Raw genomic sequence first — 16981 nt, 5'->3', positions numbered from 1 at the left:
TTGATCTTTGATTCTGCTATAAACAGTAATAAAAAGTGGATATGGCCAAAGCCGACACAGCTATTTTTGGTGTGGCACATACACTATTATTAGCAAATTAAAGAACAGATTAATACAAACCTCCTTTCCAGCCACAAGGAAGGACCAAAAAACCCACAGTATTATCATTTTTAAAAATGCGTAGAATTGTTGCAGCCACCATGGGAGTGGGCCATTTTATTTATTCAAGGGTGTGCTTTAATCACAAGCATTTGATTTCCTGTAATGATTTGTTACAATATAGAAGTAGAACTTCTAAGTTCTTTAGACTTCAATGTGAAGACTTCTTTGGGATGGCACTATCTGATACCAGTATACAGTAGTATTTTCCCATTTTTATGCCACGTGGCAGACTGCAGCCTTGGGAGGAAATCCTATTGAATTCAGCAGAACTTACTGTTTATTGCAGGTAGTTCTCAACTTGTGACCACAACTGAACCCCAAATTTCCTCTTGCTAAGCAAGACAGTTGTTAAGTGAGTTTTGCCCCATTTTACAACTTTTCTTACCCTGGTTGTTAAGCAAATCTGGCTTCCCCACTGATTTTGCTTGTCAGAAGGTCACAAAAGGTGATTCCCATGACCGCGGGACACTTCAGTTGCCAAGCATCCGATTTTTGATCACATGGCCCTGGAGGTGCTACAGCCGTCGCAAGCGTGCAAAACGGTCATAAGTCACTTTTTCCAGAGACATTGTAACTTTGAATGGTCACTAAATGAAGGTTGTAAATTGAGGACTACCTGCACAGTAAAGTGCCGTAGAATTTGCTTTTTTTACTCCATTTTCTGTGGCAAAACCGTAGATGCTTGTATTAGCTTCTGTGTCATCATAAGCTGTGTTATAAAACTGTAAACATTTCACTGGTGAGTGTACATGTGTGTGGGTGTGTGCATGTCTTTTTCTTGCTGTCGGTGAAGTCCATTGTTCCATAAACCTGTATTCAGAAGAGGGCAAGAGGTGAAGAAAATGTAGTGCTTTTTTAATATATATCTCTGTCTCCATCATATTACTATTTTCATCCTGTCTCTTAGAATTAGAGATAAGAAGACGGGAGGATGAGTACAGATTTACAAGTAAGTGGTCTCTCCTCATGGCCTCCTCTGCAATATCTCTTCCTCCCCCCCCTTATTTTAACCACGAGTAGCATTTGAACTGTACCTCTTAAGAAACATTTAGAACAGACGTGTCAAACTCACGACATCACGTGATGATGTGCGACGTATCGGAGCTTTTTCTCCATTGCCAGCAACGGGATGGGTGCGATTTCCTGGTGACGCATCTGGCCCACTGGCCAGCAGTTTTGGCACCCCTGATCTAGAACATCATCATGTGCTCATTTTGCAACCAGACCCCTGAGCCTCACTTTCACTGTGAAGGTGAATTTGTGACTCATCCTTGCCACTTTTAACTCGCAGGTGATGAAAGGGCATTGAGGTGAGGAATGCTTCCTCGGGATTCATACACAGGTAGTCCTCGACTTACAACCACAGTTGAGCCCAGCATTTCTGTTGCTAAGTGAGACAGTTGTCGTTAAACGAACTTCGCACCATTTTACGACCTTTCTTGCCACAGTTGTGAAGCGAATCGTTGCACTTGTTAAGTTGGTAACACAGTTGTGAAGTGAATCGAGTTTCCCCGTGGAGTTTGCTTGTCAGGAGGTCACAAAAGGGGATCACGTGATCCCCCCCTGGACACTGCAACAGTCATAAATAGGAGTCAGTTCCCGGGCATTTGAATTTTGATCACGTTGACCACCTGGGGACTGCTGCAATGGTTGTGTAAACAGTGGTCATAAGGCACTTTGTTCAGTGCTGTTGTAACTTTGAATGGTCACTAAGTGAAATGTTGTAAGTCAAGGACTAACTGTATATAAAGAGACCAGATTATGTATTTACCAAATTGCTTAGTTTCTGTGTACAAAGACACACTTATTGGCTAGAACAGCATCTAATTGTCTGCAGTGGTGCCATTCAGACTTAGGTTACCCCCTTCAGCGTAAACTCTGTGTCTTTTAAACGCTTCTCAGTGTAATCAGGATTTGACCTCTTTACCACCACCCCCGTAAACGTTTACTTGGAATAAATAAATACATAGTAAATAACAAGGGGAGATCAAACGAATAGTTCCTCAGGTTTCTACTGATACCAATAATAGCTGAAATCCGTAAGAATTTTATTTTTGTAGTATTTGAAATCTATTAGACTGTTGTTGCTGCTTTCTCATTTTACATTAATGATGCCCAATCAGGAGCGAGAGGACAGTCCAGGGAGCTGTGATGGATGAATGAAAGGGCACAAAGTTCTAAATTAATCTTTTTTTAAAAAAGAGATGCAATATTATATTTGTATGGTTGCCATGAATAGGTCCTGAAGCGTGGCTATATACATATTGACAACAAAAAAAATCTCTAGAAAAGAAAAGACTTTTTTCCTTAATTAGCCTAAATAAAAAGGGAATATCGTTGTTGTTATTGTTACTAAACTATTTTGAGCTCGTTGGTCCAATTGTTTGACTTTTTAAAATGTTCCCCCTAACTTTATTGGGAAAAATTTATATGATTTGAAGAGAAACCAGAGATGTGTTTTAATTACTTGCAGAATAAATATTTCAGTCTATTTCGCAATGCATAATGCAGAGCAGCCATTATTGTGGACATTTGAATTATTTATTCAATTTAAATAGAATATCCTTGCGTTGCTCAATCCATATCTTAAAACCTAAATCTTCCCTTGACCTGAACCAAACGTTTGTTTCTTTGTCTGTGCGTTAGCATGTTTTTCCAAGTGCAGCAGTTGTGGTTTGTAAACCACGGTTAATGACGCAGTGCTGTATGTGAACAGCACTGTTAACCTCTAATTCAAGCAGTCAAGGTTAAAGCAATCCATATATTTTTGGGGGGGGGTGTTCACCAAGCTATTGTGCTGCAAGACTGTCTTCTAACGTTCCTCTCTCTGATAACTTTCAGGCAAGTGGAAGAATGCGTGGAGTTGCGAATGTGCACACTGTATGGACTATCAAGTCACTTCCTTTCTCAGTTTATGGAATGTTTGTGTATTTCAGAACTTCTCCAGATTGCTGGCATTAGTCCGCACGGCAATGCTTTAGGGGCATCCATGCAGCAGCAGGTGAATCAACAGATGCCTCCAGAAAAACGAGGAGGTGAAGTATTAGATTCTGTCCATGATGACATCAAGCTGGAAAAAAGCAATATTTTGCTGCTTGGACCAACCGGCTCAGGTGTGCAAGTCTTGTAAATAAAATTTAGAAAAGTATTATACAAAATACAGTAGGTTAAAAATACGATAGTTATATAACATAAGATAATCTTTAGTGTCATTTTACTGTGGGCACGATGGCACACATCAAAAATGAAATATATAGAAATATATATACTAGAAATATAAAGGTAAAGGTTCCCCCGCACATGCGTGCTAGTCGTTTCCGACTCTAGGGGCCAGTGCTCATCTCCGTTTCAAAGCTGAAGAGCCAGCGCTTGTCCAAGGACATCTCCATGGTCATGTGGCCGGCATGACTAGACGCCAAAGGCGCACGGAACGCTGTTACCTTCCCACTGTAGTGGTCCCTATTTTTCTACTTGCATTTTTACGTGCTTTTGAACTGCTAGGTTGGCAGAAGCTGGGATGCGTAACAGGTGCTCAACTCTGTTCCGCAGTACTCGGGATTCGACCCTCTGATCGACAAGCTCAGCGTCCTAACCCACTGAGCAACCGCGTCCCCTTACTAGAAATATATATACTAGAAATATACAGGTGTTAGATAAACAGTTGCATTATTTATGCATAATTTTATATTAGAAATGTAAATATTGACTGTTAAATTGACCTACTGTTTTTCTTTTTCCTTTATATATATATTTTTTATTTTATTTTTAAAATTGTGGGTTGTTTTTTTTCTTTTGTTGCACAATGTATATGTTTTTTATTTGCTCTGTCTTTTTGGTCACTGTTTTTAAAGCAGTAAAAGAATGAATAAAAAAAATAAATAGAAAACCTTAAAGCACATTTAGTTGAAAGCACAGAAAGCCAATAAAGTTGAATAAACTGGCAGAAAGGATCTATCCCGTAGCATGAGTGGGTCAACTGGCCCAAATGCTATTCCGCTGGCCTTGTTGACATCATGTACCTTTTTAAGCCTTGGAAAGTTTCATGCATCTCCTGTCTTGTCTGTCCCAATCCCAAGAAAGAATCAGAAAATTTCAGCCCACTATACCTACAATGATATTGTTAGCCCACGCAGACACTTTTCCACTATGCCCTGAAAAATAAATACCTTGCAAACCGAACAAAATTCTTCTTCAGGCTGGAATAGAGAAAAAAAGGTTTATTTCTGCTGCTTGAAGAATAGTTCTGGCAGTTTAGCTCTAGGATGTTGTTACAATCATGCAGTTTCCCTTTTAAATAATGGCCACCTCTTCCTTCCTCCGTTTCTTTGCTTATAAATCATACCATCTCTTCTAAACACTTCTTGTTCCAGAAACCTAATTAGGATTTATTCCTCAAAAAGCTAATCTGGATTTAATACAAAGAGCCCATAAACCTTGTAAGGGGGGGGGGGAGGCTTCCTATGTATCGGTCAATGATAAACAAGACTGTCGTGGCTGGTCAGCATGGGAGAAAGAATTCCTCTTGAATACCGGAATAGTAATGATAACTTAAAGTTCAAGCACTTTGATGTGATAATAAGAATATTGCTACATCTACTGCTGTATGTGTAGATGACAAACTTACATGATAAATCCCTGTAAATTTTTTAAAAGTCGATGTGTGCTTAACTGAATGTTTTAATGCAGTGGTTCTCAACTCTTTCTTGAGAGTTGATCCCCCTTTAAATACCTTTTGTGGCCTTGGACTTTGGCCACGGATCACCCCAAGATTTAACTCAAGATGTACATCATAACATTTTTTTCAACACTTTGCACACCCCTTATGATGACATCGCGACCCCACGGGTCCACAGACCACAGGTTGAGAACCCCTGTTTTAATACATAGCTTTTTTCAGCTAGAACAATTGCACCCCCCCAATAGGTAATCATTTTCCATGGCAAAATTAAATGCTTTTGAAACTCCTGTGACTTGCACTAAGAGTTTTTTTTTTTAACTAATGAATAGGTAAAACTCTGCTAGCCCAGACTTTGGCTAAATGCCTGGATGTCCCTTTTGCAATCTGTGATTGTACCACTTTGACCCAAGCTGGTTACGTTGGAGAAGACATTGAGTCTGTCATTGCAAAGCTGCTGCAGGACGCAAATTACAACGTGGAAAAGGCTCAGCAAGGTAAAATCATTTCCCATGACCTTCCCTTTTAAAAAGCACAGCTACAGGCTGCTGCTTACAACTTTGCTTTTTTTATTGAACCAGATTTTTTTTTCTGGACAGGTTTTTCGTTACCTTTGACCACCCCTTTTGATTTCAAGCATATGACCCAGGGTGCATTTTCTACCGCGTCACTGCCATCCTAGAACAAAATGGGGTTCCCTTTGCACCAGTTGTACTTGTGTAATTCAGAGCTGTAATTCCTCACTTCAGCTGCCTCTAATCTGCAGGTATTGTCTTCCTGGATGAAGTGGATAAGATTGGCAGCGTTCCAGGCATTCACCAGTTACGGGACGTGGGAGGAGAAGGAGTCCAGCAGGTAAGTACGAAGAGCTTTGCTTCTCCCAGTGAAGTATTTCTAGTTATTATCAAATTCCGGCCCTGACTGAGAGAAGAACCAGTTTTCCCTCCCTGGGAAGGGCAAGGTCGAGGCAGAAGTTACTTTGTCAGCTACCTATCAGGTTTTTCCTTCTTTACACTTTGGTGGGAGTGAGCACTAAAAGATGGAAAACCTGCATTGCTGATGCTTATGGAAGCTCATCGCTCCCATTCTTAACAGATTCACACACCTTTAGGTGGGAGAAAACCACACCCCTGCCAAAACTGGCAGGGCAAACTTCTGTATCTAAACGGGGAGCAATTCACACACACACACACACACACACACACACACACACACACACTGAGGGTACAACCTCATTCAGTAATAAAATGTCTGCAAACTAAGCTCAGAGAGAACAACTCACACACCTGGTCGGTATCTCTTTACTCTCTTACCATCGGATAGGAGATACAGGAGTATAGCCAGCCGTACCAACAGGCTGAAGAACAGCTTTTATCCATGGGCTGTCAGGCTCTTGAACGGGAAATAATTTTATAAACTTTATGCATGATGGACTTGCGAGGCCGGTATGTTGTGCAATTAGCTCACATGGTGTAATAAGATGGAGGGTTTGTTGTCAGTGTGAGTTGGGGGGGAGCACGAAGGGTGGCTCAACCAATCTCAATGTATACATGGTTGTACTTTGACAATAAAGGTTCATTCAATTCAAAAGACTCCACAGTTCAATCCTGAGCTACATACATTTTCTCCCGTTGGAACTCTCTGATTTTCCTCTCAGGATGCAACAGAAGGAGAGTTGTGTAATTACATTCATTCAGTGCCTGTTTGACAGGTTCCTACAGGCCCCATTTGGTCACTATCATAAACTGCCTGGATTTGTAAGGTGTTCAGTGCCTGTTTTTAAGAATGATTGCGTTGCTTAGGCCTCTCCTGTTTTTACCTAGGGATTGTTAAAATTACTGGAAGGTACCATTGTGAATGTTCCAGAGAAGAATTCCCGCAAGTTACGTGGTGAAACGGTGCAGGTCGATACAACCAATATCCTCTTTGTAGCTTCTGGTGCATTTAATGGTCTGGATCGAATCATCAGCCGGAGGAAAAATGAAAAAGTAAGGAAATTGCACGTTTTAGCTGTATAAAGAATAGAACTCTGCTAAATATCTTCAGTGGTCACCATTAGAAGGAAAACAAATATAAAGTTCAGCTCACATGGAAAAAATAGGGCTGCGTCCGACGACTTTGGAGTTCCTGTTTTGCAAGATGGCTAGGTAAGCTAAAGAAGTGGCTGATGGCTTAAAACAGACAATTTGAATTATTAAACAGATAGCAATTTTACATTGGGAGCACTTAACGTAACCACCTTTGTGGATACTTTGAATGACTTATAACATTGTGAACATTGTAAAAGGAGAGCTGTGTTAATGTATGATAACAAATAATCAGAAAGGTCACCAGTGCCTTTTCTAATTAGCAATTTTTATTCAAGAAAGATTTTTGTGAACTGAACCTCAGCAGCAGCATGGAGACTAGATTTACCTTCCTTTCTGCCCCCTCCTCCTTGCCTTCAGAAATCGTGGGTGCTCCATCACTACGATAGTAGTAGTTTCTTAAGAAGAGACTACTAGACAGTCACTTGTCTGAAATGGTATAGGTTCTCCTGCTTGAGTGGGGGGCTGGACTAGAAGACCTCCAGGGTCCCTTCCAGCTTCTAGTCCATTCCATTCCTATTTCTATTCTATTCCATTCCATTCCTATTCTATTTCTTTCCTTTCCTATCCTATCCTATCCTATTTATTTTCTCATCGCACTACCAGATCTTTTTGATTCATCTGAGTTATTGGTTTAGCGTTTATTTATTTATTTACATGAAGTACTTTTGAAGTGCTATTTAGTTATCACTCAGATAACCGTTTTGCTTTATTATTATTTTACTTTTTCTAGGGCTGCTCACTTACTAAAGACTTTAATTGCTGTAATGACTTCTTTTTGGCATAGGTTGTTTATCACATTAGTTTTGAAAAATATGGTTTGGAAACAAGTGAGATGAAAATAAGTGCATCCTGTGCATTTATTATAATAGCTAAGAAACGTGATGTACAGAGGTTAAAAGAATACTTACTCTTTATTAATAACTCAGTAATCCGAAGTCTTCAACAAATACCTTGTTTCTGGGAGAAATGAAATAACAATCCGAAGAAACTTTGATTTACCAGACTTTGAGGCAATAGACTGAATTCTGCAGCAATTTTTTACCACTTGTGTTACCCAATTACATCATATGTGTAGTGATGTAAATAGACACAAATTGTAATGTTTGTTTATACAATTACCTTATTAGTGAATAATGTACATTTCCATGATGGTGTATTTTCCAATTTACTGAACATTCCAGGCCGTGTCTTGTTCCAGCTAGTCCCATCAAAATAAATTTCACCTCCATAACAGTGTCCCTGGATGTTCATTCACACTGCTCATCACTACGCTGTCTTTCTCCCTGTCTTTAGTGTTGCACTGTTTTGTTTTGTTTTTTGACATTTATTCTCTTCTTCACCATCTCCATTTTTTCCTTACTGTTTTTTTTGTCCACCTGAGCTCCTTCCATAACGTACCCCTCGCCTTCATTCACAACCTGATCCTTCCTCAGCTGATTTATTTATTTATCTATCTATCACATTTGTATGGCTACCCATCTCACAAGGGAGTGTGACCCTGGGTGGTGTACAGCGCTTAATTAAAAAAGAAAACCAATAAACTTAGATTAAAAACAATCTTTATTAAAAACCTGCAAAACTATAAAAAGCACACAGAGAGGATGATCTTAGCCGCAGTAAGGAAACCATTGCAAAATTAAACTTCTCTGCACCATAGAATAATCCAGAGTTGATCACAAAATTGATAGAGGCCTCTAATAGCTTGTCGCTTCATGAATCCTGATGCTAACTGCAGTGAAGCTTCCAGGCAGAAATGTCAAGATGTCGTGATGCATGGCAGTTTACATCCAACACTCTAAAGAGAATATTTGTTAATAGCCATATCCTTTTTTAGGAGAAATGCTGTCATTTTCTGGAAGATTAAAACTGCCGTGTGCTTCAGTTGCTGTAATGACTTCTTTTGGACATAGGCTGTTTATCCATGGCTTTCACATGGAGAAATTGGATTCAAATCCTGCTGTGAATTTTCTGGACAATTTAGACTCATTTGTTGATTTTGTTGAAATAATACTCTAAGCTTCTCATGAAAAAAGAGACACGACAACCATTAAACTTCAGCTTTACAAGCCAAACAGGGGAAAACATTGCATATTGCATCTGAATACCTCTGTGTCCAAATTTACTAATTATATAAAGTATATAAACATCCAGTCTTAATTTATAAAGCAATGGATTTTATGGTTCATTAAAGCAATCGTGACTTTGTGTTCTTTTGGTTGCCTTCAAAATCTACTGAAGAGGGAGACGTACAATAGAGGTTTCCTTCTGTGCCTTCAGTTTTGGAAAAGACCCTTAGCTAATTGACAGTTCCTATCATGTGCACTTTGTGTAATTTCCTGCCGTGCATTTTCACAGACAAAACAAAACATCAGCTTGGTTTTGTTCTTAAAGGCAGAATGTTTTCCCTTGCAGTATCTCGGCTTTGGCGCCTCGTCAAATCTGGGGAAAGGCAGAAGAGCTGCGGCAGCCGCTGACTTGGCTAACCTGGGCAGCGAGTCCAATTCTGAGCAAGAGATGGAAGAGAAAGACCGCTTGCTTCGACACGTGGAAGCCCGAGATCTGATCGAATTCGGCATGATCCCTGAATTTGTGGGACGCTTGCCAGTGGTGGTCCCCCTGCACAGCCTGGATGAAAAAACTCTTGTGCGGATACTTACAGAGCCCCGGAATGCAGTCATTCCCCAGTACCAGGCGTTATTCAGCATGGATAAGGTTCGGCTTTCATTTTGCCGCTTGGGCTATCTTTTTATGGCGGCATGTTATTTCCTGCCGATCAAACTTGTGTAGGCTCAAAGAGTGGATTGATTTTGAGTGATATTGAAGGGTAATCCCTTTTTAAAGATGCAAAGATTTTTTTAAAAAATGTAAGCATGGTTTAGGTCAGGGGTAGGCAACCTTGGCTCTTTTATGACTCGTTCTGTTCCAGCCTACGACCGGCACTGTTTAAATGTCAGGGACAACCCCTTTTTATAGTCAACAGGCTGGAAAAAACCGAACCAAATTTATTTACAAAGAAATCAAAAGTTCAAACAAGAGTTAAACCAAAAGTTCAAACAAGAGTTAAACAGGCATAACAGACCAGGACTCTAGCAGAAGATCTTCAGATGGTTGCCTTCAGCAACCAGCACCTCCCACACCTTCCCCTTTTATCAGCAGTCCCAAGGCGTGGCTTCTCATTGCCTTCTCTTCCTCTCACCGAGTTGCCTCATTGCCTTTCTCTGTTCTGCTCTGCTGGATTGCCTCCTGCTCCTAGCGTCCCTGAATAGATCCACCTGTGAATCATCTACGTCCAATACCTCGTGCTCACACAGCTGACTCTGATGAGGAACATGACGGGAGGGGCCAGGCTGAGAGTCCTGCAGTGCATCAGAGCCTCCCTCTGACACCAAAGGCTCTCCAAACCCTTCCTCCTCCTCCTCCTCTTCAGAATCATCAGACTCAGCTGCCGGTATCACAGGCTGATGCTGAATCACAACACTCGTGGACTTCAACTCCCAGAATTCCTGAGCCAGCCACGCTGGCTCAGGAGTTCTGGGAATTGAAGTCCACAAGTTATGAAGGGGCCAAAGTTTCCCTCATGCTGGCTCAGGAATTCTGGGAGTTGAAGTCCACGAGTCATAAAAGAGCCAAGGTTGCCTACTCCTGGTTTAGGTTATCACTATTTTCTGTTGTTTTTAACTATCCATCACCGATGGACATCCCTTTTTTTCAGGACAGCCTGTCGGTATCTGTTTCTTTTGAGTTCTTATGAACTTGTTCTTGTGTCACTGCAGGTAGTCCTGGACTTACTACATATTGTTTAGTGACCTTTTCAAAGTTAAAACAGCACTGGAAAGAGTGGCTTATTGACTGTTTCCCACACTTAGGACCGTAGCAGCATCCCCATGGTCACATGATCAAAATTTGAATGCCTGGCCACTGGCGTGTACTTATGACGGTTGCAGTGTGCTGGAGATGTGCGATTCCCTTTTGTGGCTTTCTGACAAGCAAAGTCAATGGGGAAGCCAGATTCACGTAACAGCCATAGAATACAGTGATTCACTTAACAACAGTGGCAGGAAAGGTCATAAAATGGGGCAAAACTCATTTAACTACTCTCGCTTAGCAACATGGGCTCCATGGTTCTCTGTGGAGCTCCGGGAGATGAAGCGTCGGAGACGAGGTCTAGAGAGCGGTTGGAGATCCAGCCGATCCGAACCCGACCGATTGCAGTTAAGAACCTTCATAAGGTCTTATCTTGCGGCGATAAGGACGGCGAAGTCTAACTACTTTGCCGCCCTTATCGCGTCCGCAGATAATCGCCCGGCCGCCCTGTTTAGGGTGACTCGCTCCCTCCTTAACCAGGAGGTGAGGGAGGATCCCTTGCAGGGACGAGCCGAGGAGTTTAGTCATCATCTGACGGACAAAATCGCTCGGATCCGGACCGGCTTGGACTCTGACTGGGCAGAGTCTGATGTGGAGGAATCAGGCGGTCTTGAGCACGTTATCTGGACTGAGTTCGACCCTGTTTCCCCTGATGATGTGGACAGGATCATGGGGAGACTGAGCTCCACCACCTGTTTGTTGGATCCGTGCCCCTCCTGGCTAGCTTATGCGGCTCGGGAGGGAACACGAGGCTGGTTCCATGCAGTAATAACTGCTTCTTTGAAGGAGGGTGTCTTCCCTGCCGCCTTGAAGGAGGCGGTGGTGAGACCCCTCCTCAAGAAGCCTGCTTTGGACCCGGCTGTTTTAAACAACTATCGTCCAGTCTCCAACCTTCGCTTCCTGGCGAAGGTTGTTGAGAGTGTGGTGGCGCATCAGCTCCCTCTGTTCCTGGAGGAAACTGATTATCTGGACCCGTACCAATCGGGCTTCAGGCCTGGACACAGCACGGAGACGGCATTGGTCGCGCTGGTGAATGATCTCTGGAGGGCTAGGGACAGGGGTTGCTCCTCTGTCCTGGTCCTATTAGACCTCTCAGCGGCTTTCGATACCATCGACCATGGTATCCTGCTGCGGCGTCTCAGGGGGCTGGGAGTGGGAGGCACCGTTTTACGGTGGTTCTCCTCCTACCTCCGGGGCCGCTCGCAGTCGGTGTTGACAGGAGGGCAGAGATCCGCCCCGAGGTCTCTCATTTGTGGAGTCCCTCAGGGGTCGGTTCTCTCGCCCCTCCTGTTCAACATCTACATGAAGCCGCTGGGCGAGATCATTCGTGGTTTTGGGGTGGGGTATCACCAGTACGCTGATGATACCCAACTTTTTCTTTCCACCCCGAACCAACCCAGTGATGCCCTCTCCGTGATGTCCCGGTGCCTGGAGGCGGTTCAGGTCTGGATGGGGAGAAACAGGCTTCGTCTCAATCCCGCCAAGACTGAGTGGCTGTGCATATCGGCGTCTCGGGTTAACCAAGTTATTCCACCTCTAACGATGGGGGGTGAGGTGTTACCCCCCGTTGATAGGGCTCGCAACTTGGGCGTCCTCCTGGATTCACGGCTCAATTTTGAAGATCACATAGGAGCCGTGACCAGGGGGGCTTTTGCACAGGTTCGCCTGGTGCGCCAGTTGCGCCCCTATCTGGACCGAGACGCCCTACGCACAGTCACTCATGCGCTTGTGACCTCCCGTCTGGACTACTGCAACGCTCTCTACATGGGGCTGCCCTTGAAGACCACTCGGAGGCTTCAACTGGTGCAGAATGCGGCCGCGCGAGTTGTAATGGGGGTTTCCCGATACTCCCATGTAACACCTCTACTCCGCGAGCTGCATTGGCTTCCGGTTGCCCTCCGGGTGAAATTCAAGGTGCTGGTTATCACCTATAAAGCCCTACATGGCCTGGGTCCGGGTTATTTGAGGGAACACCTGCTGCCGGCATCAAATGCCCTTCGCCCAGTGCGCTCCCACAGGGAGGGTCTGCTCAGGGTTCCGCCGGTGAGAGATTGCCGGCGGGTGACACCCAGGGATAGGGCCTTCTCGGTGGGAGCGCCTGCCCTCTGGAACCAGCTGCCGGTAGAGCTGAGGACTGCTCCTGACCTCCGATCATTCCGCCGGGGCCTGAAGACCTGGCTCTTTGAGCTCTCGGGCCCAGGCTGAGGAGAAAATTTTAACTGGGGTTTTAATCTACAGGGTGAATTTAATGCTTTTTTAATTGGTTTTAACTTTTGTATGTTTCGATTTTAATTCCCTGTAAACCGCCCTGAGTCCTCAGGGAAAGGGCGGTATACAAATGCAAATATTAAATTAAATTAAATTAAACAGAAATTTTGGCCTCAGTTGTCATAATTCAAGGACAACCCACAGTGATAGCATTTTAAAATGTCTATAATCTTATGTCTTACAGTGTGAATTAAACGTCACAGAGGATGCTTTAAAGGCAATAGCCAGATTGGCTCTGGACCGCAAGACTGGAGCGAGAGGACTTCGATCTATAATGGTAAGAGTGGGACTTTTTCCCCCGATTGCCGCAGCCATTAATCCTCCATATAATAATTTTAAGTGTCTGACTGCAGAAAGTTTTGCACTCTCTTCCCTATTCTCTTTGCCTGTGTATAAAATCTCTGGAAGTAATGGGAAGGGACCACACTAAAAAAATAAAAACCCTTCCTTCTCGATAGGAGAAAATTCCATGGTTATGTGGTTTTTCAGTTTCTTCCCTGTGAACTGAAATATATCTGTAATATGAAGAGAGTTCATATTTGGCGATTTATCGTCTTAGAAGATAAAATGATGTAAAAATCTGGCTTAGGGAAAACATATGCTGATATACTTGCGTGACTTCAGTAAATGGGGAGGTGTGTTAAGGCAACTGCTGCCTTTTGTGTACTCATCCTCTGCATTTGAGGAGGGGTGCCTGCCACGAATCAGACAAATTTGTTTTTCGGTTTGTGCCCTCTGTCCTCATTTCCAAAACTTCTCCTTCTATGAGCGGTCTCACTTTGCCTTGCGGTAACGGCACTGCTTTTGGGATTGCAAGGCAGGATTAGGAGGAAATGGTTTTTATTCATAATCACGAAACTAGGGAATTGCATTTTGGGATGTCTCCTTGGAAGTCCCAATGGTGCTTTTTCAAGAGTCAACTGGACTTCCTTGTTTTTCTTTGAAGACGTTTCGCTTCTCGTCCAAGAAGCTTCTTCAGCTTCTTGGATGAGAAGCGAAACTTTTTCAAAGAAAAACAAGAAACTCCAGTTGCCTCTTGAAAAAGCACCTTTGGGACAACCATGACCAGGATGACCGAGAAACTCCATAGATTCCTTGGCAAGTGCGTATCTTGTGCAGAATCACAGTTTGAGTGACCAACTTTTGCACTTTTGTTCAGATCCAGAAATAGGCCAAACAACTGCCTGTTAGATGGTTATTAAAAGAGAAATTGTGTACAATGATTTTTTTTAAAAAAACAACAAAAAACATTGAACTGTTCTATTCATCTCCCAACTTTAGGAAAAGTTACTGCTAGAACCAATGTTTGAAGTGCCCAACTCTGACATAGTATGTGTGGAGGTGGACAAAGATGTTGTGGAAGGGAAGAAAGAGCCAGGATACATCAGGTAAAGTTGAGTTTCAAATGTTAGATTGGGTTGGTTGCTGGCTTATCTTCTCAAGAACCTTTCAGAGAATTTTCTAGGTAAGTGATCATTCTGTAATTAAGTCTGTAGTTGCTAATGGCAATTTAGATTAACTATGGAGATTATTGTTAAAAATGTTCAGAATTCAGCTGGACATTTTGTATCAACATATAAAGAAAAAATGTAGTTTGGGGTGATAGACTTGAATCCTTGCTTCTTGTCTTGTATTCTGGTGCTTTGGAAAATAGGTTGACTCCTTCGTCTTTGTGGCAGCCCCTCAAACATTAGAACATTGCTATCATGTCGTCCCTGATCCTTCTGCACAAACGTATCTTTATGTCTCGTAAAAGTCCTTCGACATTTGCTGAGGTTTAGTTCCTGGTCACAATTACTGGGGAAGGAGAGCTTAACTCCAATAGCATCATGAGGAGTATCGCCTCCCTTCTCTTAAACTTCCTCCCCTCTTCAGCAATTGTAGCAATATATTATTAAACAAAAAGGCTTTGAAGATCACAGCAAATTATATGTATATCTAATCTGCTGAACACAAAAAGCTGTGTGAGCTTAAATCCCTCTTTTGTTCCAGGCTACATACCTGCACGTTTGCATTTTGGTATTAATAAAGAGCTCAGCTTGCTTTCTTTGCATTTTCTGATAAGATCTCTGTTTTAATTATTTCAGACATTTGACTTTACCTCTGTTTCAATTATAGGACTCCAACTAAAGATTCCTCAGAGGAAGAATACGACTCGGGAGTAGAAGAAGAAAGTTGGGCCCGCCAAGCAGATGCTGCAAACCATTAAACAGTCAGAAATGTCCTTCAGCAAAAGCACTCAGTGTGTCTGTCTTTGTTTGAGACCATGTGTGGCTCTGCAACCTGTTGCTAACATTGGATTCCTCCTGACTGTAGGACACATGGTTGAAAACTTTGGCTTCTCTAGTGGGGGAAATCAGATCATGAGTTTCTGTAACATCACACTGGTCTGTTCAGTGGACACTTGGACTAAAAATGATGTAATGTTGAGAAAGTGAATTGTATATTAAGTTTTGTTCAATTAAAAAAACACACAAAAACGTGCTTTTTAAAATGGCTGAAGAGGGATGGTAACGCAAACACATTTTTCCCCTTTACCCCCTTTCCTCCCATTCCCAAATCGAAGCCTGTCGAGTTCAGGACATATTGAAATATCTTAGGCAGCCTGCAGTCTTTCCTAAAACTAAGATTAAGTGACATCAGCAATTCCCCTCTCAGGTTAAAGAACACATTCAAAAATAACTATAGCTGCTACAAACACGGATGTCTGGTTTGTCACCATCATAGAAAACGATTTGAATGGTCATTGGGCAAAGTCAAGTTTTTAAGATCTGGTTAATTTTGCTCAGAAATTAAAATGCATATATAGCTGGTATTTTTTGCAAGGAAACTGAAAAATTGCGTGGGGAAATTATTTTATATATGAGTACACAATTTTGATTATCTTGTTTTGAGGATCATTCAGTATGGGTTAATAGTTCTGCTTTAAATGCAGTGGGAGCTGGAGTTTCTTGTTACATTTATTTTGGAGACCACCATTAAAAATGGGATATTGAAGCTTAAAAGGCTGTTATTTTCACCCACAAATTTATTGTCAAGCATCCAGATTGCTGTAAACAGACTGTACAATGGCCATATTTTAGAGTATTGCAGTCTGTTTTCCTAAAACCATAATGCAATGCATTAAATAATTACGTGTAATACCAAAGGTTTTTAATATTTAAATATATATGTCACTTAGGAAAAAAAATAGAAGTGTTATAAGAACAGGCAAAGGAGGCGCTGACCCTTCGTGAGGAGAATAAAGGTTTACAGAAACAGTCCAATACAATATCAAAAATGTTATGCCAACTTTTTAATATTGTACATGAATTGAACCATCAAACTTCAGTTTCTTTGGTGCCAGATAGTTTTCCCAGAGACACCAGAACATAACAAAATTGTATATTTTTTCATGTGATCAGTAGGCACTGTTTGCACAAAATTCTTATTTAAATTATAAGCTCAATGCTGCCACAGCATCCTGTTACTTTTAATTTTTGTTTTTCAGCTAACTCAATCCTTTAGTATTTGTAAAAGCACAGAAAAAGGACAGCTAATGTTCTTGATTCATTTCTGACAATTAAAGTCTCTGCCTACAAATTTGATGTCTTTCCTCTGTGTCGAGATGTAAGTCTGTTACCGAATTATATCTCTGTTTAAGCACATAATTAAACCGGTTATTATGTCAAGCACTTGGTTTAAACAGATGGGAGTTTCCATCACAACCAATAATGACTGATGGTGGATGAGGGATATCTCAAATAACTTTTAAGGTTCCTCAACCTGTTTTGGGGTACCTGTCATCAGTGGTGGGAATGAGTCTGAAAGAATTGATTTTCTGTGCTCTGCAGATTCATTTTGCACAGCTTCTCAGTTTTTAGTGTGACTTGTGTAAAAGCCGAAATACTGTTGGTTTGCAGGATTGCCAGTTTCCTAAGTT

The 16981-nt window shown here is 42.0% G+C and overlaps 1 protein-coding gene across 4 annotated transcripts in view; it reads left to right on the top strand.

Moving 5' to 3' along the window:
• The window catches only part of CLPX (caseinolytic mitochondrial matrix peptidase chaperone subunit X), a 28729-nt gene extending 12085 nt beyond the window's left edge, over window positions 1-16644 (top strand). For 2 of the 4 annotated variants that reach the window (XM_083371345.1, XM_083371344.1), the window contains 9 exons: window positions 1070-1111; window positions 3099-3275; window positions 5170-5334; window positions 5604-5692; window positions 6661-6825; window positions 9340-9639; window positions 13244-13336; window positions 14341-14447; window positions 15178-16644. In XM_083371345.1, the coding sequence (XP_083227471.1) occupies window positions 1070-1111; window positions 3099-3275; window positions 5170-5334; window positions 5604-5692; window positions 6661-6825; window positions 9340-9639; window positions 13244-13336; window positions 14341-14447; window positions 15178-15268 (1229 nt within the window). In that variant the 3' untranslated portion in view covers window positions 15269-16644. The remainder of the gene's footprint in view (window positions 1-1069; window positions 1112-3098; window positions 3276-5169; window positions 5335-5603; window positions 5693-6660; window positions 6826-9339; window positions 9640-13243; window positions 13337-14340; window positions 14448-15177) is intronic. The other 2 variants (XM_083371347.1, XM_083371346.1) reach the window with 1 other exon arrangement.
• The last annotated feature ends 337 nt before the right edge of the window (window positions 16645-16981 follow it).

This window comes from Vipera ursinii (assembly GCF_947247035.1).
Source record: "Vipera ursinii genome assembly, chromosome: 11".
NCBI lineage: Eukaryota > Metazoa > Chordata > Lepidosauria > Squamata > Viperidae > Vipera > Vipera ursinii.
Note: the sequence above shows the minus strand (reverse complement) of the source record. Positions and strands in the feature narration are given on the sequence as shown.